Source organism: Aplysia californica, unplaced genomic scaffold, assembly GCF_000002075.1.
Source record: "Aplysia californica isolate F4 #8 unplaced genomic scaffold, AplCal3.0 scaffold00032, whole genome shotgun sequence".
Classification (NCBI taxonomy): domain Eukaryota; kingdom Metazoa; phylum Mollusca; class Gastropoda; order Aplysiida; family Aplysiidae; genus Aplysia; species Aplysia californica.
In genome coordinates, this window is record NW_004797302.1 from 1,023,625 (window position 1) to 1,049,046 (window position 25,422).

General features: G+C 39.7%; 1 protein-coding gene across 2 annotated transcripts; it reads left to right on the forward strand.

Annotated features, from left to right (window-relative positions):
* The first annotated feature begins 2,775 nt into the window (after positions 1-2,775).
* LOC101847793 (geranylgeranyl transferase type-1 subunit beta) lies at positions 2,776-22,885 on the forward strand. 2 transcript variants are annotated; one of them, XM_005091571.3, is made up of 9 exons: positions 2,776-3,945; positions 7,642-7,760; positions 8,560-8,627; positions 11,628-11,779; positions 14,100-14,232; positions 14,669-14,714; positions 15,424-15,608; positions 16,460-16,568; positions 21,734-22,885. In XM_005091571.3, the coding sequence occupies exons 1-9, from the start codon at positions 3,743-3,745 to the stop codon at positions 21,892-21,894; spliced, it is 1,176 nt and encodes a 391-aa protein (XP_005091628.1). In that variant the 5' UTR covers positions 2,776-3,742; the 3' UTR covers positions 21,895-22,885. The 2 variants fall into 2 exon arrangements, with proteins under 2 accessions (XP_005091628.1, XP_012946765.1); XM_013091311.2 differs by having other exon boundaries at positions 16,501-16,568; positions 21,734-21,819.
* The last annotated feature ends 2,537 nt before the right edge of the window (positions 22,886-25,422 follow it).

The following is a 25,422-nucleotide window of genomic DNA, read 5'->3' on the forward strand; positions in this document are numbered from 1 at the left end:
ATTGCTGCAGGTAGATATTTAGGTAGGCCTATAAAAGAATTAGAAATTACATCATTTTGTGGCATCGATGGAAACACAGTAATATTTTTATATACATTTATGAAATAGGGGAGAGTGAGGGGGCTTCTGGCATTTTCTTCTTCTCTTTTTTTTTTTTTTTTTTTACTTTTGAGTCCACCAAGGTTCAGGAATAATTCGCTATATAATGTTAAGCCAAAGAAAAAGGATTCTGTTATTAGTCATTACTTGGGTTTCACCACTTGCGGTGTCAGAAATTCGTGCATCATCACGGTGCATTACTCAAAGATGTCCAAAACTACCACTCGGTGGGAGACATGGGACCTATCAGACAAACAATTTACAGGGGAAAGAGGGGTGACCTGCTAAGACAATGTTTCATTTTTTGTAGGCTATCAGATATTATTTTGAGAGGCAAAATTTCGACACGACATAAACGACGGCTGTCCCACAGAAAACCGGAATTTGGCGGTAATTTGGAAACGTTTCAGTATTTTCACACTCTGTAAAAGCACACTTGCAAAACAATCATTATAGGAATTTCCCAATTGAGCAAAATGAGCATCGTACAAACAAAACGAACACAGCAGTTCTCCAAAGAAGGTTACCCCCTTGGAAAATTAGTCGAGGGCAGAAGTGAGGTCTGCCATTCGGTTTCTGACCGCAAAAGGTCTCAAACCTCTAGAAATACACACTGAAATAAAGTCAGTTTACGGGGCGATAGTAATGGCAAAGTCACAGGAGTGGTGTAGTAAGTTCAAAGCCGGGCATGCGGATGTCAATGACAAAGTTCACCCAGGGCCTTGTTTTTCTGCCAAGACTGAGGACAACAAGTGTCGCTTTAACGAAGTCATTCAAACAGACAGACTGCCTACAGCAGACACGCCAAGCAGCTCAATCGATTCCACCTGAGCTGTCTTCCTAAAATCCTACGCATCCGATGGCAGGACAAAGCTCCAGACACTGCTGTTTTAGAGCGAGCCGGGACCCCCAGTATCTGCACCATCCTCCACAAAATGCGAGCCGGATGGGCCGGCCACGTGATCAGAATGGCGGACAGCCGGTTGCCCAAACAGTTGATGTATGGAGAGCTGCTCCATGGCAAGCGCTCAGTTGGAGGGCAGAAAAAACCTTTCAAAGACTGCTTCAAAGTCTCTCTAAAGGAACTTGGAATCCTGAACGACTCGTGGGAAACGCTGGCCCAAGATCGTCCCGTGTGGTGCTGCAAGCTAACGAAGGGAGCCAAAGCAGTAAAAGCCAAGCGAATCGCCGAGGCCAAACAAAAACGCAACGTGCGCAAGTCTAGACCTGCCTCCACCACAAGTCCAACAACAGACTACCCGTGCCCACAATGTGTGCGAACCTTCCGAGCCGGGATAGGACTAATCAGCCATCTCCGGACCCACAGTCACCGTCAACAGACTAATTTGTGAAGTCATGGTCATCTTCATATGCGAAGGACGAACAACAAGTTCAAAGCCGGGCATGCCGATGTCAATGACACAGTTCACCCAGGACCTTGTTTTTCTGTCAAGACTGAGGACAACAAGAGTCGCGTTAACGAACTCATTCAAACAGACAGGCACCTAAAAATTCGTCAAATTTCCGAGTCGCTAAACATTTCAAAGTCGAATTGTCCATAGGATAGTTTTGATGAGCTGCACCGTCGAAAGGTCTGTGTTCGATAGGTCCCAAAAGAGCTGACAGCTGACCACAAGACGCAACTTGTTGAAGGGTCTCCGACTTTGTTGAATCGTTGTCGCCAAGCTGTCATGGGAGTCATGAACGCATCTGGAGACCTCCAACAATACGACGAAGCATTCTTGAGAAGCATTATTACAGGTGATGAGACTTGGATACACCACATGACCCCTGAGACGAAGAGGGATTCAATGGTTTGGAAGCACACGTCTTCACCTCCCCCGAAAAAGTTTAAAGTTCAGCCATCGGTAAAGAAACTCATGGCCACGGTTTTCTGGGATGCTAAGGGTGCTCTGTTTCTTGACATTCTGGAACCAGGACAAACTGTTAATGCTAACAGATACTGCCAGACTCTTGATGAGTTGAGAGAGGTTGTGCGCCGAAAAAGACCAGGTCGGTTGTCCAGCGGGGTTATTTTGCAGCATGACAACGTAACGCAACAAACCGCAAACCTGTCCCGCCGTCGTTTTATGCGAGAAAAATTATGAAATTATGCAAACTAAGCTAAAAAATGTGAAAGGTGAGAGGATGACCACGGGGGTGGAGGTTGTGGTTGGGTGGAGTGGGGGCGGATGGAGATCAATATGAACGATAGTCGGCCAGTTTCACAAACCATGAAGTTGCGAATCTTGTCTTATATATAGGTTCATTATAATACACTATCGGTACATGTACTGTATCAAGTCGCCTTTGACATTACTGCGTCTTAGAATACAAATCAAAAGCCAGAAGCTACTATGTGCATGTTCTCACGACATTCACTCAAAGATTCTCACAGCAGAAACGAACATGTACACAATAAACAAGCATAGATTGTTTAAAAAAGATAGCAACTCTTACGGGTTGTATTTCGCATGAGAATAAACGAGAGAAGTTACCGACACACCAACAAGTTGGAAGTGAGTCGTGCGCTTCGACATTCACATATAAGATTCAATTTTTTGTCTCACCGTGTAGTTAGGCGGAGACTAATTACCTACATCTGTGTAATATATAGCAACGCATATACCAGGTCTGTTGTCTATTTGAATACACCACACACGGGCCCGGACACACACACACACACACACACACACACACACACACACACACACACAAACACATCTAGGTAAATACATTCCTTTGAAGAGAATACATGTATACTTTTAATCATTATCACCAAGAGGTCATGAATAGAACTATAATTATAACGTCTTTGCATTATCGTTTATTCAAAGGTTCTCTACTAGGTCTAGTAGAGAATCGTCTCTGGTTTAATTTATAAGGCCATTTAACTTGTTTTTGTGCTGTGTTTGCTCGTTGTTGTGACGTTGCAGTTTTTTTTTCTTTCTCATGATTGTCATAGTCTTGGCTTGTACATGATATATGTTGCCAATGCCTTAAAAAATAAAACCATATTTGTTACTGGAAGCTGCTGCTATTTTTTGCAATATTTGACAAGATTGCCCAAGACTGTATTGGGGATTATATTCCATATTGGGAGCCAAATAAAAACCAAAGTAAAATAATGGCCAAATTATACTGATACCGTTTTATCTGGACATATAGCTACAACTCCTAAATTCAAACAAACCAAGGCTTGAAACAAACCCAGCTGCTTCGTTCATTGATTCTTAAAAAAGAGAAAACGAAAACAGCCAACGAAACAATAAAATGCATTTACGTTTTCGATGAAACTACTATTTCCTGAGAAAACAAACGGAGGAAATCATAAAAAAAAATAAGAAGCAAAACAACTCCAGAGTATCAACATTCGGCATTAAAATATTCATAAAGTGCTTTCATAAGAGACAATACACCAAGATTTGTTCAGGCAAACTGTGTCGACTTTGAAGAACAAGGCGAAAATTAGCTTTGGGCCTAAAAATAAATTCAACAGTGTAAACTGTTGACTACTTTTTATGTTGGCACAACGTTGTCCCCTACTTCACATTGATTCTAAACACTTTGTTTACTGTGCTTCCTTTTCTCCCACAAAGTACGAAACATTTCCGAGGTTTGCAAGGGTTTGGTTGACTTATTGATGGCCACAGAGAGCTCTACCAATGTACAACTTTGTGAAGAGAAAATCCACATCATGGACAAAATCAAGAAAAATGTTTCTGGGTATCACAAGGGAAGCCAACCCGTCAAAACACGAGGTGAACCAGTCGAACGAGCGAAGCACATCAAGTACTTCAAGAGAGTACTGAGTGTTTTGCCATCTCATCATCTCGATTCTCACAGGTGATGGTTCATAAAACTAGAATCGATTCTGGGTGTTTGTTAGTACGTTCAGTGCTTCCAATTTTCCGCCATTTTTTAGTTCCCCCCACACCTTATCTGCCGATCCAATGCCCGCCGCCTCATTATCATTGATACGCCTCTCCCCCCCCCCCCCCCACGTTTCCCACTTTCTTTGTTGTAGAAAAAGGTAAAATTGAAGATTAGCAGACCACCTGGCATATTATAAATGAGCTGTGTAAAAAAAAAAAGACCGATTCGTTCAAATACACTGCATGTGTCATATCGATTGTTTTCCAAGAAAAAGTTGTGTTGCTGTGTAGAGCTGAGCATACGGCAACTTTTGATTCCATAGACCAGCGCACAATTCATTACGTATTCATTACGTAGATCTACGTCAAGACTAGCTTATTATTGTAATAATGATCAGTTGCCAGGGGGAAAAAGACCGACGCTTATGCGACGTTCAAAGCCCGGACCGATAGTGCCCCCCACCACCCTCCCCGATACGCACACAGCCACACGTGTGCAGACCGCCCATCCGACCCCGACACATGCTAACGAGCCATATATTTAATTGCTTCTGATGACCTCTTGATAAATAAACATTTATTAGAAGCGCTATAACTTTTCGGGCCGGCCTCAAATTCATCATAAGATTAAAACTCGGCTCCTGCACAAAACGCCTTTTTGCCCGAAGTGATCCCAGTCTCTACCCAGCCTGAGGCGAGTCACGAGTGAGGCAGGACAGGAAGCCGGATTCACGAGTCACAGGAAGTCGGAAGTGATGTCATGCTGGACAAGAATCAGAGTCCGAATAACATTTTTTCATATTCGGACTCGAGTCCGAATGTCTATTGGTGTGGACGATCAAATTGACCAAATGAAAGTCAAAAAATGATGTTAAAACACAAAAGTAAATTAATTTGGTCATCTACAAAGATGCTACGGCTATATTTAACTTTTCGAATCGAGCCGAACTACACGGGTCGCCATTTTGTTTTGTCCCGGAAGTTCTCGTGCTACTCCTCTCTCTCTCTCTTTCTCTCTCTCCACTGCCCACAGACAAAATTGTACGCTTTTAGTAGGCTAACAGTAGTAATGGAACGTTTGTTCACGGCACATAATTCTACAATTTTTCTGTTATCACAGTTTAAAATTCTGTGTTTTAGGATGAACGCAAAACGGAAACGCAAGGTTGGCCTAGATCTAGATATACGGTGAACGCGCACCGGGTGAGAATAGCCAAAAGACTCGCCTGCACTATTCTCACCCGGGGTGAGAATAGAGGTGGCCCCCTCAATTACACTGAATGTAGAAATCTATGTTGAATTGGTTAGAATTAGATCCAAATATCTAGATCTAGAATCTAGAGATCTATGATGAATTATTAGTACCGTCAGCCAGCGAATCTTCACAAATGAACCATTCATCCTTTGACTGTCCGAGAGTAGGCTATTACCAACGAACAGTTCATTACTTGCAGAAATATTGTGAGCCTGAGCCAACATCCTGGCCTTTTGGATTGCCCCTCTTCTAATCTATCCTCACCCAGGGTGAGAAGAATACAATCAACCTCTCACCCCGGGTGAGACTTGCCAGCGTTGGCTATTCTCACCCAGTGTGAAACAAGACATGCTTTTCCTAATTTCGGAATGCTGTCTATCGGTGGGGACGATCAAATTGACACAAAGAAAAAAAAGTAAGCTAATTTGATCGTCTGCAAAGATGCTATGGCTATTAATTTCACTTTTCGAATCGAGCCGAACTACTTGGGTCGCCATTTTGTTTTGCCAGGAAGTTCTCGCAGGATCTACTCCTCCTCCTCCTCTCTCTCTCGGTGTCTCTTTCTGAATAGTCTGTCGGTTTGGATGATCAAATTGACAAAAACAAAGATAAAAAATTATGTTAAAACTCAAAAAAGTAAGTTAATTTGGTTGTCTACACAAAGGTGCTACGGCTATTTAACTTTTCGAATCGAGCCGGTCTACGCGGGTCGCCATTTTGTTTTTCCTGGAAGTTCTCGCACTACTCCTCTCTCTCTTTCTCTCTCCCCCCCTCCCCCCCCCCCCTGTCTTTCTCTCTCACTGCCCACAGACAAAATTGCATGCTTTCAACACAAGAGTGCTGGAACGTTTGTTCAAGGCACATAATTCTACACTTCTGTTATCACAGTGTAGATTTCTGTGGTTCTACACTGGCTAACGCCTAGGCTATCACGGGGAACGCACACCGGGTGAGAATAGCCAAAAGGCTCGCCTGCGCTATTCTCACCCGGGGTGAGAATAGAGGTGGACCTTCTAAGTCTAATCTGTTGTACTTAAGTACTACTAGACTGGCAAGCTAGCCGTACTTAATGACAGCTTGACAGCTAGCCGTACTTAAGGACGGCTAGACTGGCATGGTTGTCGTACTCTTGACTCTTGTCCTGCGTCTGTTATGAGATGCGAATCTTATCAGCAACCTATTACGTTGGACATTCCGGGCAGGCCGCCGGGGTCATTCAGTGTGTACAGCGAGCGGGCCTGGAAACGTGTGTTTTCGCCGTGAATACCGTGGGATTGTGGGTTTTAAAAAAAATCCCTTGCTCATTTATATCATGAGATTGACGCCATCTGATTAGTAGAAAAAAGTGCATTACATGATAGTGTCCAATAGTGTATTACGTGCATGCTTATTATAACAAATAACTCCTGTAATTTTTAATAGCAGATAGATTCCAGGATTATAGATGTAAGTCATTCATCTGAGACTGATGATAATTTTAGATATATAATGGTGGTGATGCGTGATGATATGGGATTGCGTTTTTATTAAATAGTTTTAGCATTAGATAAAGTCATATCTTCCTCTGCTCCAATGACTATGATACTATGTTTAATGTGCTTACATTCTTTTCCCTCAAAGTAACTTTTTCAGAGGTTTGCCAGGGGGCTCTCGTGGCCTAGAGGTTAAGGCGTTGGCCTCTCATTCAAAAGTCCTGGGTTTGAATCCAGGTAGTGACCGAAAAATTTTCTTCTCTAAAATTGTCTCTGTTCACCTCCTTTCCTGCTCTCTAGCAATGTTCTGTTGTCTGCTTTCGTCTCTTCTTTCTGACCCCCACCCCCTCACCTCCTTTGCCCCCTCCTCTGGGCTCCTGACTCTTTCTGCAGCCTTTCTACTGCTACTCCTTGGCTCCTTCTTACTGTTTTCTTTCAGCCACACCCCTGATCTTCTGGTAAGAAAGATCTACACTTAGCCTCCTCGGATAAGGGCAAAAAATCTCGGAGGGCCTGTGTGCAAGTCGCGTACGTTAAAGATATCTTGGTGGTCTAAAATCGATAAGAGTAGGCTTAGGCGGCTACCCGGGCAAAATTCAAACTTTACTACCAACTGAAAATGTTTAATGTGTCTCGTGAGCTCATATATGACCTTATGCAGTTGCGAGCGTCGTAAAACACTTAACAAAAAGAAAAAAAAAGAGAGGTTTGCCAGCCAGGGAGGATACATTGTTTTTATTATAACTTTGACTTAATTGATGTCCACAGAGACTTCTACTGGTCAGTAAAATTATGTACAACTTTGGCCCTTCTCCTCCTGATTTGAGAGCATCATGATCATGTGTATTTGTAAGTTCAGATTGAATTTGAATGTGAGCACACCTGCTTGAAGTGTGAATACTCTCAAAGACATTTATTTTTTAAATTGATTTCCCCACAGGGTGTCAGTAGCATTCTTTGCTATATCAGGTTTGGATGTCTTAGAAGCCATGAAGGAACTGTCTGACAGTAGAGAAAACATAGTGAAGTGGATTTACAGTTTGCAAATACAACCAAATGGTAAGGAATCTAACGATTTTTTTCTTCTCATGTCTCATTTGGTCATTGTGATGGATAACATAGGCTGCTGTTTAGATTTTGAAAATGACCATTCCTTGAAAAGAGACACGTTATAATAAAGAGAGGGTAGTCTGCTGAAAAAACTGTAAGCAATGAATAGAGACTTTCTTTACTTTTTCTTTAAATAGATATATGTCATGACAGGGTGGAATAGACTGGCACTTGTCAAATTTATGGGCTTATGGAGTTACTGGTATTGTCTTAAAGTTTGTTCATTTACCTTACTTTTGATGAAAAAAATACCCATCTAGACTCTTAGATAGAAGGGGAGATATTTTCAATTGAAGAAGATTGTGGTCGCCTGTTTTTAGGATAAAATTTGCTAGAAAATGGCCGCCAAAGTTTTGTGACTTACATATCTTCAGTGTCCTGAAAAAATTTACATATTTTGTGCCTTTGATCAACATTTTTACAGTAAAATCCACACGAAATATGTTTTTAAATGGACATACAGGGTGTTTTGATTACAAAAGAAAAAAATTGTCCGACAAGAGGAAAATTGCCCATTTCTTTGATTTCATTATTTTAATGAGCGCCCGAGTTCACAACAATGCCTCAGTTATTTTTATGTTAAAAGGCTGCGGTTATTAACAATCTAAGAGTGGAAAATAAATGGATACTTTTTAAAGATTAGCATTTTGTGTTTAATGAAGCTGCCATCAACAAAGAGCAGGCCCTTGTATTAAAATTAGTTACTTATTTCTTTGTTTGATTTGTATTTTATTTTGCTCCATCTCAGATACTAACCTGGAGCAGTGCGGGTTCCGTGGGTGTTCTACCCTTGGCCACGCTTTTGATACAGAAATTGTGAGTATACCAGTATACTTAACCGTTTTGAGCTCTGACCTCCTGAGGCTACCGTGCCCCTCTGCCTGAGCTCCTGAGCGATATATTTTACTCTGATTCATATCATTGTCAGAATCACATTCCATATTTAACTCAGGGTAGTCCTTGTCATTATCACTACTAATTTAGAAAGATCTCCAAAATAATCAACAACGTCCTGTGTACACGGCGCACCGGCAGTGGAATTTTAGTTGCCGCGGGGGGTTCCCCGCCGGGCGCCTTATCACGTCGGGGTCACGGGGGTCAGCTCCCTGTCGCCGCTCTGTCTGGGCCGACCTAATTTTTGGTACTTTTCAACGTACAATTTAAGGTGTTTCCTTGTATTTATGGTAATTTTCGTTTAGTGCATCCAAAGCACGCATTTCTGCTCTTGAGACTAAAAAAAGAACGGACGTTGTAACTTGTCTGGTTATTTCGTTAGACGCGCTGGAGTCGGCAATGCTAAATTGTAATTTTTTTTTGGACTAGCGTGAATGAAAAAAAAATCAATATAAAAAAAAGGCATTGTCAAAATTTGTCGAACTTTTGGAACATGAACAACATAACTTTGGTGCAGATACTCAGAAAAGATGGTATCTGCGCTTATAATAGAAGGCTGTAATTTTACAATTTTATCCATCGGGCACACAATTCTCTATGAAGTAATTCCTCCAAATACAACTTTATGTGTCTAATATAATCGTGAATATTCGCATATTTTCTCGAAAGTTTATAAAAGTTTCTATGAAGTTTCTCTATGAAAAGTACAAATCGATTTTAGTGCTAGAATACATCTTCAACGTAGATATAATACACGAAGAGTATCCGTTACACTCCAGAAATTCCTTACTTTCCTTAAAACGCTAAGTCTAGGTTTTGTAAGTTGACTGAATAATAAGGATGACTTCTCGTAATTGGGTTATAAGAATAATTTCTAGCTTTCCAGGGACACTGAATCAGCACCAGACTTTTCCAGCTTTTTTTTTGTTTCTATGACCATTTGAAATAACTGACAATGTGACTGATTTCTTTACATTCATAATTGTGTCCGCGCATATTTCCTTCACAAAAACTAAGAATGAATGTTTCAGCTGTCATTATTTTTATTCCATACAAGAAGTTTATCTCTACCCATATATTTACACGGTTTTGTGTTTTTTTAAATCGCCTATATTATATCTTTTTAGTTGTATGCTGGCTGCCACAGACACAGCATGATTCATGAACAAACGCAGAGTAACTTTCTCTTGTTTAATAGTAAAATAAGAGCTAACGCTGATCGTTTTTAGTTAAAAAATGCAGATGTGCATCTTTCTTCTCTTATAACTTGACTATTACTACTAGCACAGATTTAAGATTTTCCATGGTAAAAGACATGATATTCGTAGTCAGTTTAACACAGATTTTGGAGAGATCTGTAGTGCCTTCTTAAAATTAACAATCATTTATTCATAAGTTTTAACTAAAATAGGACAAATTGGGTACTCTACAAACACTTGTCTAGAGCAAAAACTAAGGCACAGAAACTAACCATTCTAACGCAGAATAAATCTCAAGACATTGAGCTTTTAGTACATCCGCGTAATGGTTTGCTATGTGGGATGGGGAAGAAGTTATATCATTTTAAACATAGTCAAAAATGCGAACTTCCTGACCGACAGTGGCAAAGTTGCTTCAGGGCTCATTAACCCCGTGACCCCGAGCCGGGGAGCTCCGGCGGGCTGCTGAGTCACGGGAACTAAAAGTAACAGAATCGGGCGAAAAGTGACGCCGTGTGTAGTAAACACTGTTTTCTGTGAGCGCGTTTTGTCGTAGACAGGCCGGGTTAGTGATAGGGTCTCGTCGGTGGCTAGGCATAAGGGCAATTTTACGGGCCACCGGTGTACTGGTGGCCAGCGCTCAAAGGATGAAATTAAAAAGTTTAAGGACATTGTCTTTGGTGTCATGCATCATAAAGACTTCAGTTTGATGTACATTTTGGTATTGTGTCTTAAAAATTTGCTTCCGGAAATGATTTACATACATTTGAATATGTAGAATAAGATATTTGTTGTCTCGATTTTTGAAAAGGTAAATTTGTGTAATGTAAGTTCATTGTACATTGCGATTTTTTGGGGAAAATGTGTCTTTTTTTTGGAGCTTAGTGCATTCATTACTTTCAAACAGCTCTGGTCATTTAGCTATAAAACAATAAAAACCAATATCCTAATATCGTTTTCTTAGAGAAAATATGTAAATTGAAAATGAAAAGTATTTATGGTTGATACCCCACAGTGTTATCATATTTCCACTAAAATGTATCTTCCACTGTGTTTTAGGACTGAAAGAAGAAGAGACAATGGTAAGCCAATTCAGTTGCATAAATTCTCCTTGTATCGTATGAACATTTTGTGAGATGGGAAGAAAACATATATGTCACAACGCGGTGGAATCAGGCGCTCATCAATTTTTGGGCATATGGAGCTATTTTTTTCTTACAGCTTTTTCATTTCTATTTTTTTTTCATGTTCATTTATCTTGAGTTTAAGTCAAGATATTTACAATTGAAGAAGGTGGGGGTCTCCTAGTTTCAGAGGTAAAATTACTGCCAAAGTTTGGTGACTTCCACAGTTTGAGAGTCTTTAGAAACTAAAAATTTACAATTTTTGTGCCTTTAATCATCGTTTTTTCAGTAAAATCTACACAAATATGTTTTAAAATAGGAGTAAAAGGTGTCGAGCTAAAAAAAAAAAAAAAAATTCAATAGAGATCGCCAAAACCAAATTTTACTTGATTATTTTCTTAGAGGGAAATGAGTGTTCTCTTTAATAAGGGAGCTGGAAGGCCTCTTTTGTCAGATAAGGTCAAATTTTGAGGCAATTTTGCTGTTTTATTTTCAGCTTCTCGGGTATCATTTAGAATGACATGATAAAGCCCATTTTTGTGAAATGAATGATACTGTAGTGAGTGAGATGTGGTTGTTTTTTTTTTCCCTCTTCTCAGGCTGCCACCCAAGACATTCCCTATGATAGCAGCAACATCGCCATGACATACACCGCTCTAGTCTCTCTGTTAATCTTGGGCGATGACTTGTCAGGAGTACATAAAGAGCCAGTCCTTGCAGGGATTAAAAGTTTGCAACAGGAAGATGGAAGGTGATGATGTATTGAGATTTTTTTTCTTCTTCTCTTCCTCCTCCTGTTCCATCTCCTTCTTCTCCTCCTAGGTGTCTCAGTTATTTAACTTCTTTTTTTAAAATGTAGGTCTGTTTAACCCCTCATGGATAAAATTTAGATAATCTAGGAGGCGGGCTTCGATTCTGCCTTTCGAGCTGAGAGGTGAACAACATTTCAGTAGAAAGATTGAGATACAAGGGACAAAAATTATTCCCTATTGTGAATCGAACTTGGGTGTCTTGTGTGTACTGAACCGCTACATCACAGACATTGTGTAACTTTTTCATATGACGGTCAGGACGATTTATGGATATTTATCCTTCTTGGGTGTCAGTTCCTGTTTCAGCTACCACTTGTTGACAGATTTTGGAGTGGATGCTTCTAATTGACTGATGAGAGTTTCTGCATTTTACTTTTTCCAAGAGATTGAATAGGTACAAGAAACTAAATTTTCAAATTAGCTGTATGCCAAATTTATCTGTTTCATATGAAAGGCCTATATCTCCGGAGAGTTTCTGCATTTTACTTTTTCCAAGAGATTGAATAGGTACAAGAAACTAAATTTTCAAATTAGCTGTATGCCAAATGTATCTGTTTCATATGAAAGGCCTATATCTCCGGAGAGTTTCTGCATTTTACTTTTTCCAAGAGATTGAATAGGTACAAGAAACTAAATTTTCAAATTAGCTGTATGCCAAATGTATCTGTTTCATATGAAAGGCCTATATCTCCGGAGAGTTTCTGCATTTTACTTTTTCCAAGAGATTGAATAGGTACAAGAAACTAAATTTTCAAATTAGCTGTATGCCAAATGTATCTGTTTCATATGAAAGGCCTATATCTCCGGAGAGTTTCTGCATTTTACTTTTTCCAAGAGATTGAATAGGTACAAGAAACTAAATTTTCAAATTAGCTGTATGCCAAATGTATCTGTTTCATATGAAAGGCCTATATCTCCGGAGAGTTCCGGTACCTTTCTTTTACCCCTCAGTCAATTTTTAAGAAAATGGTAGCTGTTTAGATATGATCAAATATTACTAAAGTCGCTAACTGGCTGCAGGAAGGATTGATGCGAAATAATTCCAAGCCGATTACTTTACTCTTATAGAAAATGAAGTGATATTTCTATTGGTACCTTTTCTGAGCCGGTTTTTTACGTAGTTTGTGTAAAAAATGATCTCTGAAAACTTTGAGGGTATTTTTAAAGGCTTTCTATTTAAATGCTAAAGGCCAAAAATAAGCACTGGAAAGCCCTTTCAAAACTCTATAGTTCTCTGCCTATGAAAAGACGGTATTTAATTATCAATCTTCTGCGAAGCATTTGAATGCACGTGTGTAAATTTTTAAACCGGCGAACCACGCATTCTGTCCGCGTGGGGCTTGGCTTTCCATGGCGATTCTCCAGCTTCAAATAATTGGATGTATAAACAACTTTCACAATTATAACGAAGAAAGCTTAACTTTTACAAAGTGTACAGCATTTGGTATTTTATAGTGAAAGAGCAGAGAAACAGCGATCTGAGCTAAGCTGACCTCTGATCTTTTTCAATCTTTCATGGATGAAGCGTCTTTGTCATGCAGAGGGATCGTCCAAGTGTTCAAAAAGTCACTATCAACATTTTTCATACACAAAGGTGTATTTTCCCTGTTGAATTACTTGCAACTACAGTGTTGACAGTTGGCTGTGTTTTCCTCCCAAAAATGTAGTATTTCTATATCTTTTTTTGTGAGTTTGAAATTCATGAGCATACTGTTTATTTGAGCAAGTTTTACAGTACTAGTAACACAAATAGGTCATATAAATGGCGAAGATTAGAGGTGTTACCAGAGAGTAACATACAAAAAAAAAAGGGAGGAGATAAGGATGATAGATATTTGATAGGAAAGGAGGAGCAAATCATACCAGAACACACATTAACCACCCACTGAGAATGCTGCCTGTGGAATAAGTTGTTGGATGAAATGATGAGCAAAAAGGAAATTGCTTTTGAGGTGAAACTTTCTTTAAGATTTGTTTCCTGCCTTTCAGGCAAACTCTTAAAGTGGGTGGTTGGTGGGTGCTCTAGTGTGTTTTTTCTCCTTCTTTACTATCAAACATTTTTTGTCCTTATCTCTCCTCCTTTTTTGTGTTTGGTTACTGTCTTGTAACACTTCTAATCTTCGGTACTTATAGTCTTATTGTGTTGCAAGTGCCAGAAAGCTCTTACTAGAACTAAACGAAGAACTCTTTTCTGACTGTGTCTAACAGTCCTGATGAATGTCTCGTTCATCCTTTGTTTTTGTGGGTTTTTTTCCTCAGTTTCATATCGGTATTAGAGGGCAGTGAGAATGACATGCGTTTTGTCTACTGTGCTTGCTGCGTCTGCTTCATCTTAGACGACTGGAGTGGCATGGACAAAGACAAAACTACTTCATACATTGTGCAAAGTCTTGTAAGTTATTGCCCCTTCCTTTCTCCAGTGTCGTATAAAAGCTTTTCTGAGAATTTGAATAAGAAAGTAGGTTTTACCATCTCAGGAAACAACTCAAGGTTACTTTGATTTCTAGTTTATCGATTAAAGAGGTTGTTGGTTAGTTCTCCAATCCATTTTTTTTCTTCTGTGATAAACGTCTTCGTTACCAGTCCCAACTCTTTAGATTGTAGGTCCCGTCAGTTTGATATAATAACAATTTTGAATCACATTTTTGTTTATGCAGATATTCTGTTTTGTATTCCTTGTATTTATTAAATAAATGATGTTAAATATTTGACTCTTGCTTTAGCTGTTTGTTTTTAAAATTAAAATTTTTTTTTTCATTTGATTGAATCTGTATATGAATGTACCAAGCATTGCTGAGGGTCTTTTCTTCTCTTTCTTTTTTATCCAGTCATATGAGGGAGCATTTGGTCAGAGACCTTTCAATGAAGCTCATGGTATGTATAGCGTAAATGTTTCCAGTTGTGCTGGATTCGATGGTGTTATCACTGTTTTCTCTTTTTCAGTGCAAATTTGTTTTAAAAGTTATTCAGTAATGCTTTTATTCTCCCTTATTTTTAGGTAATTGTTTTTTGCACTGATTTTAAACACTTACACAGTGAATGATTTGTTATTTCTTGAATTTCTTAACTCGTCTGTTTTGACACTTTACAGAAATAATTTGCTTCTGTTTTAGAAAACTGTAAGTAAAATCAGAGACCTTCATAATTTTTTCTGTTTGTTGAACAACAATTTTGACACCTTGGGTTCCGAGTGACTAATTTTGTCGTGAATATAGTTGAGCCCGCTCTAACAGCTCCCTGTGTAAGACAACCACCAGTACAAATGTCCACTTTCCACTTCCCCCTTGTCATTTTTTTCTTTATAATGATACTGTCCAAAACATCCTCCTGTCTAAGACAACTGCTTTTCTCCTCAACAATGGGTTGCTGTCTTTGACAGTTTCGACTGTGCTTCCTCCAAAATAAAGAAAGTTCACACAGCTTGTAACAGGAATATCGAATCTGTTTATTTTTTACCTAACTGAGGAGAATAATATACAGAAACGTTCATTACGTACTTAATTGTAAGCATTATTGTAGTAAGCCTTGTTTACGTACCTTGTACATGAAAAAAATCAAAGTTTGCTCACCTTGGTTTCTACAGGCGGCTCAACATTCTGTGCCGTAGCTTCCCTCTACCTCATGGGTCGGCTGACCACGGCGCTCACTGAGCGGCAGCAGACGCAACTGAAGAGATGGCTGCTCCGGAGACAAGAGACTGGCTTCACTGGGCGGCCGAACAAGCCGGCAGATACATGCTACTCCTTCTGGGTGGGAGCTGCGTTACAGGTCAGCGAAAATTCTTGAGCGAGGAGTGTATAGCAGACCTGCCAAGTGCTCCGATAAAATCAGGGCCCTCCGTTTTTTGGTTTTTTTTTGCTGATGGAGGAACTCTGATCGAATTCGCTTGAAGTCTTTTTTTTCTTTCAAATTTTGTTTCCTTCAGTAAAGGAACGTTTCATAAATGACATGAAAATCCTCATATTTCTTTGCGTTTGTTTGCAATATTGGCGTGACTTATTGTAAATGATGTGAAAATACCCATTTTCTATTGTGTCTCTTTGTGTGTGTTTGCAATTCGCCTTTATAGGCCTTGATTAGTTTGTAACACATCTGAATTTACAAAGGTTGTGGAGACTCCGATTTTTTCCCCCAAACTCTGGTTATTAGGGAGAAGTCTGAGGAAAACTTTTGATTTTTGGTCAATGAGAGGTTTTCAAGTCTGGCGTAGTCATGAGTATTCCCGCCATTTTTGACAGGGACAGTTGTACAGTCATCTGATGAATTCAGTTGTAGTGGGTAGTTGGCGGGTGCTGTGGTGTGGTTTGCTTCTTCTTTTCTATCAAACATCTATCGTCCTTATCTCCCCCTTCTTCTTTTTTATGTTTGTTACTCTCTTGTAACGCCTCTAATCTTTTGGCGCTCATATGACCTTATGCAGTTGCGAGCGCCGTAAAACCTCTACTAAAACAAAACAATTCAGTTGTACTGTTTGCACGTCTGGTTTTTTCCTTTTCTTTAAATAAAATTTTGATAAAGGTCATGTGAATGTTTTTCTTGGTTTAAATCTTGACTGTGGGTACGTAAATGTCACATGATCTTTGTACTCGAATCGTTGTGTTTCTTTCTCTGCTTTTCAGATGCTTGGCATGTTAGATCTCAGCAATGTTACCTTCAACAGATCTTTTGTACTGAGTGCTCAATCCTCTCTCACGGGAGGACTTTCCAAGTACCCTGATCACGTGCCAGGTAAGTATTATCGCAGTCATTAAAATGTAAAATATACACAAGGGAGGAAATGGGAAGTGGGCGTTTGTACAGGTGATCACCTTGAACAGGTGGTCGTCTTATACAGGTGATTGTCTTATACAGGTGGTCGTCTTATACAGGTGATTGTCTTATACAGGTGGTCGTCTTGTACATGTGATTGTGTTGTACATATGGTTGTCTTATACAGGTGGTCGTCTTATACAGGTGGTCGTTAGAGCAGGGTGGACTGTATTTTATGACTAGTGCAAGTTGCACCTCTTCCCCTGCTATTGCTATCTGCTGTCATTAAACGTGTCAGGAGGTAGTGGAATCAGGCGCTCATCAATTTTTGGGCATGTGGAGTTATTGGTATCATCTGAATACTTATTCATTTGCCTTGCTTTCAATGAAAAAAATGCCCATCTATCTCAAATATAAGTCTAGACATTTTGCAACTGGAGGAGGTGAGGTCTCCAGGTTTCAGCGGTAAAATTAGCAAGAAAATGGTCGTCGAAGTTTGGTAATTTTAATAGCTTGAGAGTCCTTGAAAACTTAAAAAATTACATATTTTGAGTTTGTAATCAAAATTTTTCAGTAGCATTCACATGGAATTGTGTTTTTCTGTGTACGTAAAAGGTGTTGAGCCAAAAAACAAAAATTCAATTTAAAAATTGCCAAAGTCACTGAAAAATGCCAATTTCTTCAATTTCATTATTTTGAGGAGTGCCTGATTTCACCACGCTGCCTCACAAATATTACTTCACCAATGTCGAAACTCTTTCAGAGATAATAAATTGTTAAATGTAAAAAAAAGTTTTCAGCAGTTTTGTTTGACAACTTTGGCTGACAGATAACGACAGATGGGGTAAATGTGTGATGAGGTCTGAGGTTTCTTCAATCATAGAGAAATTGGGCCCGACGTTGTGTCCTTGGGAAAGGCACTTTACACGAATTTTCCTCTTCACCCAGGTGGGAATGGATACCCGGCTATAGACAGCGAAAGATCTTGTCAGTTTGTTAGTGTTTGAGCGCTTAATCAGCTGCTTGCTGTGTATGCTTCCCGGGAAGCTGAGAATGTTTTGGAGTGTTCTATGGTCTGCTGGGGTAATAATATAGTGTAAAGCGCATAGAGCCTGCTGTTGAGCGGGGATATGCGCTATACAAATGCTATTTATTTATTATTTTTAATTATTTATTATTATTATTGAGCAGAACCCAATTTTTCCTGTTTTCCTTCCTTCTGTATTGTCAGTACCCTCCACAGTCTTGGAAAAAGAGAGTACATTCTCATAGTAGTGTGTCTACTCATCAGCAGCAGGACTTGGCGTGACCTCAATGCTGATGGATAGATACGACACTCAAAGAACAGATGTTAAGGGCCTATTACACGTGCAGGCCGACCGGACAGGTTTCTAGGCCGTACGGCCTATCGTAATGTGTAATAAGAAATGCAGCTCAACCTGTGAAATTGACGTCCAGCCATCCAGCCTTTGAAGTTTGCTGCGCCGGGGACAACTGAACTAATTTCAAAATTATAGAAAATCACATCGTAGATAAAAAATAATACGATTCAAAATCAGCGTATCAAAATTAGGGAAATGGCTCGTGAGTGACTTGTTTCAGTTTGTATGTAGGATTTTCCATTCCAGCACATTTCTATGTTTTGCGCGCCATGGTGCACACACGTGTGTGAAGTGTCACCCAGACTGGGCCTAGTGTGTAGAATATGTTGCTCGCAAGGTGCGGCCGCCTTCAGGTCGATTGTGCCGTGTAATAATTAACCAAGTTTCCTCAATTTCGTCTGAACGTACGGCTTGCCAACGGTAAAAAACTGTCCGGTCGGCCTGTACATGTAATAGGCTCTTTACTATTCCTTTATTCCTTTGTCAGCTTGCTTGTTAGTCTAGAGGTTTTAGTCAAAACATGTTTGCTTCTTGTGCCAGAGTACTTGCTTTGCCCTTAGTTTTTTGTGAGCATTAATGGAGAATATTATGTAACGCATATCCACGCTCTATCAAATATCTATCGACCTAATTGCTGCTCCTCCTCCTCCTCTTTTTTTTTGTATGCTACTCTTTAGTTACACCTCTAATCTTCAGTACTAGTTTGATCTAATTGTGTTGCAAGCGCCATTTAATTAATTCGTCGGTCATCTCACGAAGTGTCGTAACTGCATTTTTGGGCATTTTGAGTTATTTATACCATGCCGATCAGCTTGACGAGATCTTTCTTCTCTCAAAGCGAAAAGGTGCTATCTTTACTAGTTTTTGAGTTATAAGATATCCGTGTTACGTCGTATCGTAAAATCAGGACGTATCCAATCTCACGAAAAGTCGTATCATATCATACGTCACTTCGTGAGATACAATAACAATATACTGCTCTCTCAGTATCGGTCATTGCCAATCTCACGAAGGGACGTATCTCTATCAACAGTATATTGACAGTTTCATATCCATTGGCATTTGGCCTCTCGCTGCCCTTAAACTTGCAAATGGGCAATCTGGCATGAGGCAGTGGAAGTCCATGCCGCCATTACGCACGTAGTCTTGAAACTTGTTTACAGAAACTGCGATTTCTGCTGAAGCTCTTTAAAAATGTGGGCCTTTTACCTGAAGTTATCTCTAAATGCCAGGGTGCTACTGCTGAGGAGTCTTTTGAGTTTGACAATTGTGACACTGATCCATCATTTCAACTGGGGCTGTGTGAAGCTAGGTGTTGTAAAGAGGAAGTTTTTGCAGCATGTGATAGGTGTGATGCTCTTTTATGCCATGATCATTTTGTGGAGGACACAAATGTGTGTGATCATGACAAGAGGAAGAAAACAGAATCCACCAAGAAAAAGAAGGAAAACAAAACAGAATTGACAAAGAAAAAGAAGGAAAACAAAGCACTGAAAGAAAATGGAAAGGCGACTGAATCCAGTGAACAATCAGAACATTTTGTTCGTGAAGACCCACTAAAAGAAATTGCAGTAGAAAAACAGCTACAAATTAATAAGCAAAAGGCAGCCAAGAGAAAATTGGCTTCAGGTGAATATTATTTCAGCCCTTATACAAAGAAAATCATGCCTGCGAAGAAAATGGGGCAAGCCTGCTTAGGCGCTACGTGCAAGAATAGAACACTAGAGTGATATAATCACAGAGTCATGGAGGAAAGACATTTCCCAAGAATTCTATTCACTTGCAAGCCTCCAACTTCAACGTGAGTTCATTCTGCGCCATGTAGTGAACAGTGACAAGAAGAAAGAAAGCTTACACCAAAGTCGGTGCCAGAAGACCAATGTATATTACCTGACTGCTCAGGGAAGCCTTGTTAAAGTTTGCATAAAATTCTTTGCAAACTTTAACAAGGCTTCCCTGAGCAGTCTATCTATACGGCTATCAAACAGAACAGTGAGAACAGCCTTCAAAAAATTGACACCCAGTGGAACAATAGAGAAAGAAAGAAGAGGTGGTCGGCAGTCAGCTAAAATTGTTGAAAGAGACACAAGAATTTGAAATGACATTGAAGAGCACCTGCGGCGGTTCCCAAGGATGGAGTCGCATTATTGCCGTGCAAGCAATGCAAAGGAGTATCTGCACCCAGACCTGAACCTTAAAAAAATATACTACATGTTTCTAGAGCAGTTCCATGGGACTGACCCTCCAAGTTTCGATACGTACAGCCGAGTGTTAAAAAAAAGCAAACTTGGCTTTCCACACACCCAAAAAGGACCTATGCTCACTGTGCACAACGTTCTTTGAAGGGGATGAAAAACAAAGGCTGAACTCAAGGACGCATTCTAGAAACATGTCTCTGAAAAGAAAAAAGTAAGAGAAATAAAGGAGGAATGCAAGCAAGGGGCATCAAAGGATGAAACAGTTCTGATTGCTACATTCGATCTGCAGCAAGTAATCTATCTTCCCATCTCGAATGAAAGTGCTTTGTTTTACAAGCGGCGCTTCTCCAACTATAACCTGACTTTTTATAACCAGAGTAAAGCAGCCTTACACCGTGATACCACTTGAGTTCTCTGACTTCTGAAATTTCAAGCAATTGTCACTCGACCTGCGTGTTCTGGGAGTTCAAAGAGATTCAGAGAGTAACACTATCAACTGGAACAAAATGATGGAGTTCAGAGTTCTGAAGGAGTGCCCAACAACATTCTGCAAAACCAGCCATATTGAGTCAGAGTACGGAACAATCCAATTGAAGAGACACACAAAGCAAACCACAGAGAGTTTCACTCTCTTCAAACTCAACACAGAACATACCAAAGTTCCAATGGCTAAGTTCAATGACTTAGTGTCGCTCTGCTCTGGCGTGGCGTAACGCCAGTGGTAAGACAAGCTGATCACAGGGCTTTCTATTTTTTACTCCCTTTTTAAATTCTACTGAGATATTCTTGGATACTCATAGTGTTTTTTACTGATACATCTACATTATGTAAATTGCTGTCGAACATGGTTACAGTTCAAATGAGCGAAAACAGCCCCAAAACATAAGTCTTTATTTGTTCAAATTGTCTTCAATAAACAGTGGAAATCATAGTGAGATCTCATGTTTTTTATGCCATTGTGATTTGGTTTTTTCATTTTGCGTATTATGGAACAGAAATTAGAAACACAGTGTTTTTCCTTCCTGCAATACAAAGGAAATATAATGATACGACACTTGGTGAGATACATCCATTGAAAATGGGACCGGTGAAGGTATATCTCACGAAGTGACGTATCGTATTTTCTGCCGATTTTCTCAAAGGAATGATACAAAACTACCAAAAACAGCATGTGGAGTGAAAATGTACCACTCAAAGAAGTTTTGATCCAAACCGCATAGATTCCAGTCTTCCGGTTTCGACGCTAGAGCTAAAAGAAAAGTGCCGAAAACTTTAAACCTCTCTCCTGCAAAACACTAATTTTGCAGATACGACACTTCGTGAGATGACGGACGAATTCTAAATGCAACTGTTATCATGGTAACAGTCTGCTGCAAGCTACAGATCCCCTTGTTTATATTTGTTTGCTTCCCGGGAAGTTGAGATTGTTTCAGAATGCTATCAGGTCTGCTGGGGTAATGGTAATAATATAGATCGTAAAGCTCATAGAGCTTACTGCTGAGTGGGAATTTGTGCTTTACAAATGCTGTCTATTATTATTATTATTATATCATTCTTGTTTCAGACCCGCTGCACACGTACCTGGGGCTGTGCGGCCTGTCTTTGATTGGAGAGCCGGGCTTGAGTCCTGTCCATCCAGCCTTGAACATGACCCAGAGGGCTTTTGACCACCTGTGTAACCTTCACCGTCTGTGGCAGGAGAAGAAGGAGAGCAAGTCTATATGATGCCTGCTCCTGTTTAACTATTAGTGTATGTTATGTCCGTAGGCCACAGCCTGCTCCTATCAGAATTGTACTATTTTTGAGAGGAGGATAAGACAGAGAGGGTTCTTTCTTTACTCCTGAGCCCCACAGATCCTGGTAAAAGTAAAGTATAATCTCCAATTGTCATGTCGACCTCAGTTCGCTGTTTCCTGTTTCTGTGAGGCATAAATAAACCCCAGTTATACCTGTAAGGTAGTAGGACTAACCCTTACCCAAACGTATGGACCATCTCTCCCCTCTGAAACATATTAAGGAAGTCAAGATCTGAAGACAGGGAAGTAGTACTTGGGTAATCCTCCGTGTCCACCGCATAGGCAAAGCTATATCATACGTACTGCTTTAAGATCGTCCGTCAAGACGTGAAAGGTCACAGAGGACATAGCTGCAACCCCACTGTGACACCCCCCTCGCAGTGACTAGGGATTTCGAAAAGGAGGGACTATACTTTACTTTGACCTCGATCATTTGTTTGTCATTGCGGTGAAATCAGGCGCACATCAAAACATTGAAAGCGAAGAAACTGTTGGGCTATTTTTATCTATATTTTTTAAAACTCAAAGCCTTTTCTCCATGGATTTTGCTAAAAAACGTTTATCAAAGGCACAAATAATGTAAATTTGCTGTTTCTAAGGACGATCAAGCTTTGGAATTCACCAAACTTTGGTAATTTCACCTTTGACACCAGGAGACTCAACGTCTATTCAAGATAGATGTGTATTTTTTTTCCATCAAAAGTAAGGAAAATGAATAGGCTTGAAGATTGTTCAAATAACACCATATGCCTCAAAATTGACGAGTGCCTGATTCCACTGCACATATACTTCCTGTACACAGAACACAGGCCAGAGCATGTGATCGTGTATATGTGACTGTCATCTGTATATCGCGACCTCAGTGCTTTCTTGTCGTATCTCCATTTTTTAAAACTTTGAAAACAGTTCATAACAAAGAGTGAGCTTAAGAAATCACATTTTTAATGTTTAAAAAAATGAAGATTCGACAAGAAAGCACTGAGGTCACTATATGAGTTCAGGTGTATGGGTTGTGTAGGCTCAGGGGGGCCGGAATTTGAAGGGTGTTGAGAAATAAGAAGAGCTGCTTACCTTTTGGGTTAGTGTATGTTTTAATACAGTCGGTTGTAACTAACATTAAATTTTGACTCTCCGTTCTTAAAAGCATCTTTCACACATGATGTATGTCTCGGCGACCCAAATGGGGACCCATGAAGGGAAGAAACTCTGGATGTGTGTTGTAAGTCAAGTTAGTTCCAAGAGGATGAGGAGGTGGGGGAAGTAAATTTTACTTTAACCCACTTGTCTGTCTTATAGAGTTCTCCACTCCATCCTTTTGGGGCTGGGTGTAGATTTGGAGGTCCCTTCTCATTAATTGCAAATTGAGGTAAAAGAAAAGTACAGCTTTTTTCTTCTTGGTGTTGATTATGAGGTGGAGGATATGTGGATGTAGGGTGCTTGTGGAAGACCAGCAAATAGTATGATTTTGATACGAGTGTAGCCCGGCTGTAGCTTATTTTTTAAAACTAATTTATTGTACAGTTTGCTTTTGGAAGGAACAAAACATATATTTTCCTAACTAGTGGAGACGTTAATTCTAGTTAGCAGCAACATTGTATTAGTACAGGCTTTTTGAATCTAATGTTTTAGATTGTATTGATTGATTTTTAACAACTTAATGTATGTAAATTTCACCATCATTGCAAAGGGTTTTCTTCTCTCCTGATCTTAGAGTATGTGGGATCGAGCTCTCTGATAAATATGTACCTTTGAGAACATGTATATGTGGGAACTGAAGCCAATAAAGTCTCAAAAGATTTTGTATGTTACTGATATTTATGGCTTTTTTTTAGTCTTGTCAGAACCCAACAAATACTAAAGTACCCAAAATGTTAATTTGTCAAAATCAGAAATATGAAAACTTCTGCAGTACATGAAACTGATGTAAGAAAAGGATTGAAAATGTTCTTTCTAATAAAGATATGCTCCAAAAATTAGCTGAAATAGCATGTATTGTAAGCCTCGCAGTCATTTGTAAGTAATGCATTTACTGAAAAATCAAATGCCATCCCTTCCTAAGTTCATATTTTCAACTGACTCTTGAACATTCGTGATTGATATTATGATAGATGAACGTTGCTTTGGAAAATCGACAGTTTATTTTAGCTTTTTGTGCGTCTCCTAAATTCTTTTCTTCTCGTGTCCAGAAATTTCTTCCATCTGGCTTAACTGTCAAACTGTCTTCGAGACTAGTGCTTGCAAACGGGAGATATTACTGTCAAGTGGGTGATTAGGTAATTTTGGTGGACGATTGAGTTCACATGGGTGATGGCAGGAATTATTTAATGCCCTGCTGGGAAATGCGTGTTGGGGGGGGGCGATACAAAATTTGTTTTGCATGGCAGAAATTCTATAGTGCCTGCAACTGCTGGAGGTCAAATGAGTACACTGTGAAAATTTATGATAAATAAAAATGCAGATAATTTTTATGGCGTCCTCTCGCGTGTGCAAACAGCTCTAGGTGCTTTACATAAATCCAAGTAGCCTACAAACAATAGTCATGAATAAATTGTATATTAACACGCACAGAAGAAATGACTCACACACACACACACACACACACACACACACACACACACACACACACACACACACACACACACACACACCAAGGCGAACCAGCAGTGGAGTTCATCCAGTTCTTGACATCCGCAATACACGGTCCCATGGTGGCAAAAAACTTTTTATGGCCCTCTTATGACCTTATGCAGTTGCGAGCGCCGTAAAACCTCTACTAAAACAAAACGGAGAACGTTTTAACTTGTGATGGTGGAACAGATAAAGGTAGCACAAAGTGGGCTCTGGCTATGGATCGGTGGACTAGCACTGGTCCAGACAGAGTTAATGTAACGTCTTTTCAGTGGTGAGTTGAACCTGCTGCTGGACTGAGGGAGATATTCGCTTCTATTGTTTGAAGTAAATGAAAAAGGGCTGTTTATGTACTTCAAGTGGGAAGAAAATGTTGATTTTTCTATTGCTCAGGGTATGAGACATGTTTCTGGTTTGCTTTGTGAGTGTGGAATGCTTTTTTTTTAAATTTGTGCATATTGTTTTTTTCAAAGTTTCTTCTCCTGGGCAAGGTGAACTGTTTTAAGCCCAGAAAACACATTTTTCAAACTAGAGAAGAAATTGTTTCATTATTTTAAAAAGTATACAAACTACTTTCTGATCCAGCGGCCATCTGGGTTGTAACCCTTCGGCCTAAAGTATACGAACAATATGCATTTTTTAAAAAGCGTCTGACGCAACTGGTACCCCAAATTAAGAAACTGCAATTTTTTTTTTAAGATAGAAAAATTTAAGGCTCAGTGCATTTGAATAGCGGACCGCTGTTATGCAGGTCAGTTAGATGAACAGTGAGTTTGGTTTTTGTCTTTTCATGTATTTTTGTTCACCACGCAGTAGCCCTTTGTTCCCT

Excerpts from the sequence above, each read along its gene's own strand:
- LOC101847793 (XM_005091571.3), top strand. The coding sequence starts at position 3,743 with ATGGCCACAGAGAGCTCTACCAATGTACAACTTTGTGAAGAGAAAATC. Across the intron at positions 8,628-11,627 it reads ACGCTTTTGATACAGAAATT|GCTGCCACCCAAGACATTCC; the intron begins GTGAGTATACCA and ends CCCTCTTCTCAG. Across the intron at positions 16,569-21,733 it reads GTACCCTGATCACGTGCCAG|ACCCGCTGCACACGTACCTG; the intron begins GTAAGTATTATC and ends TTCTTGTTTCAG.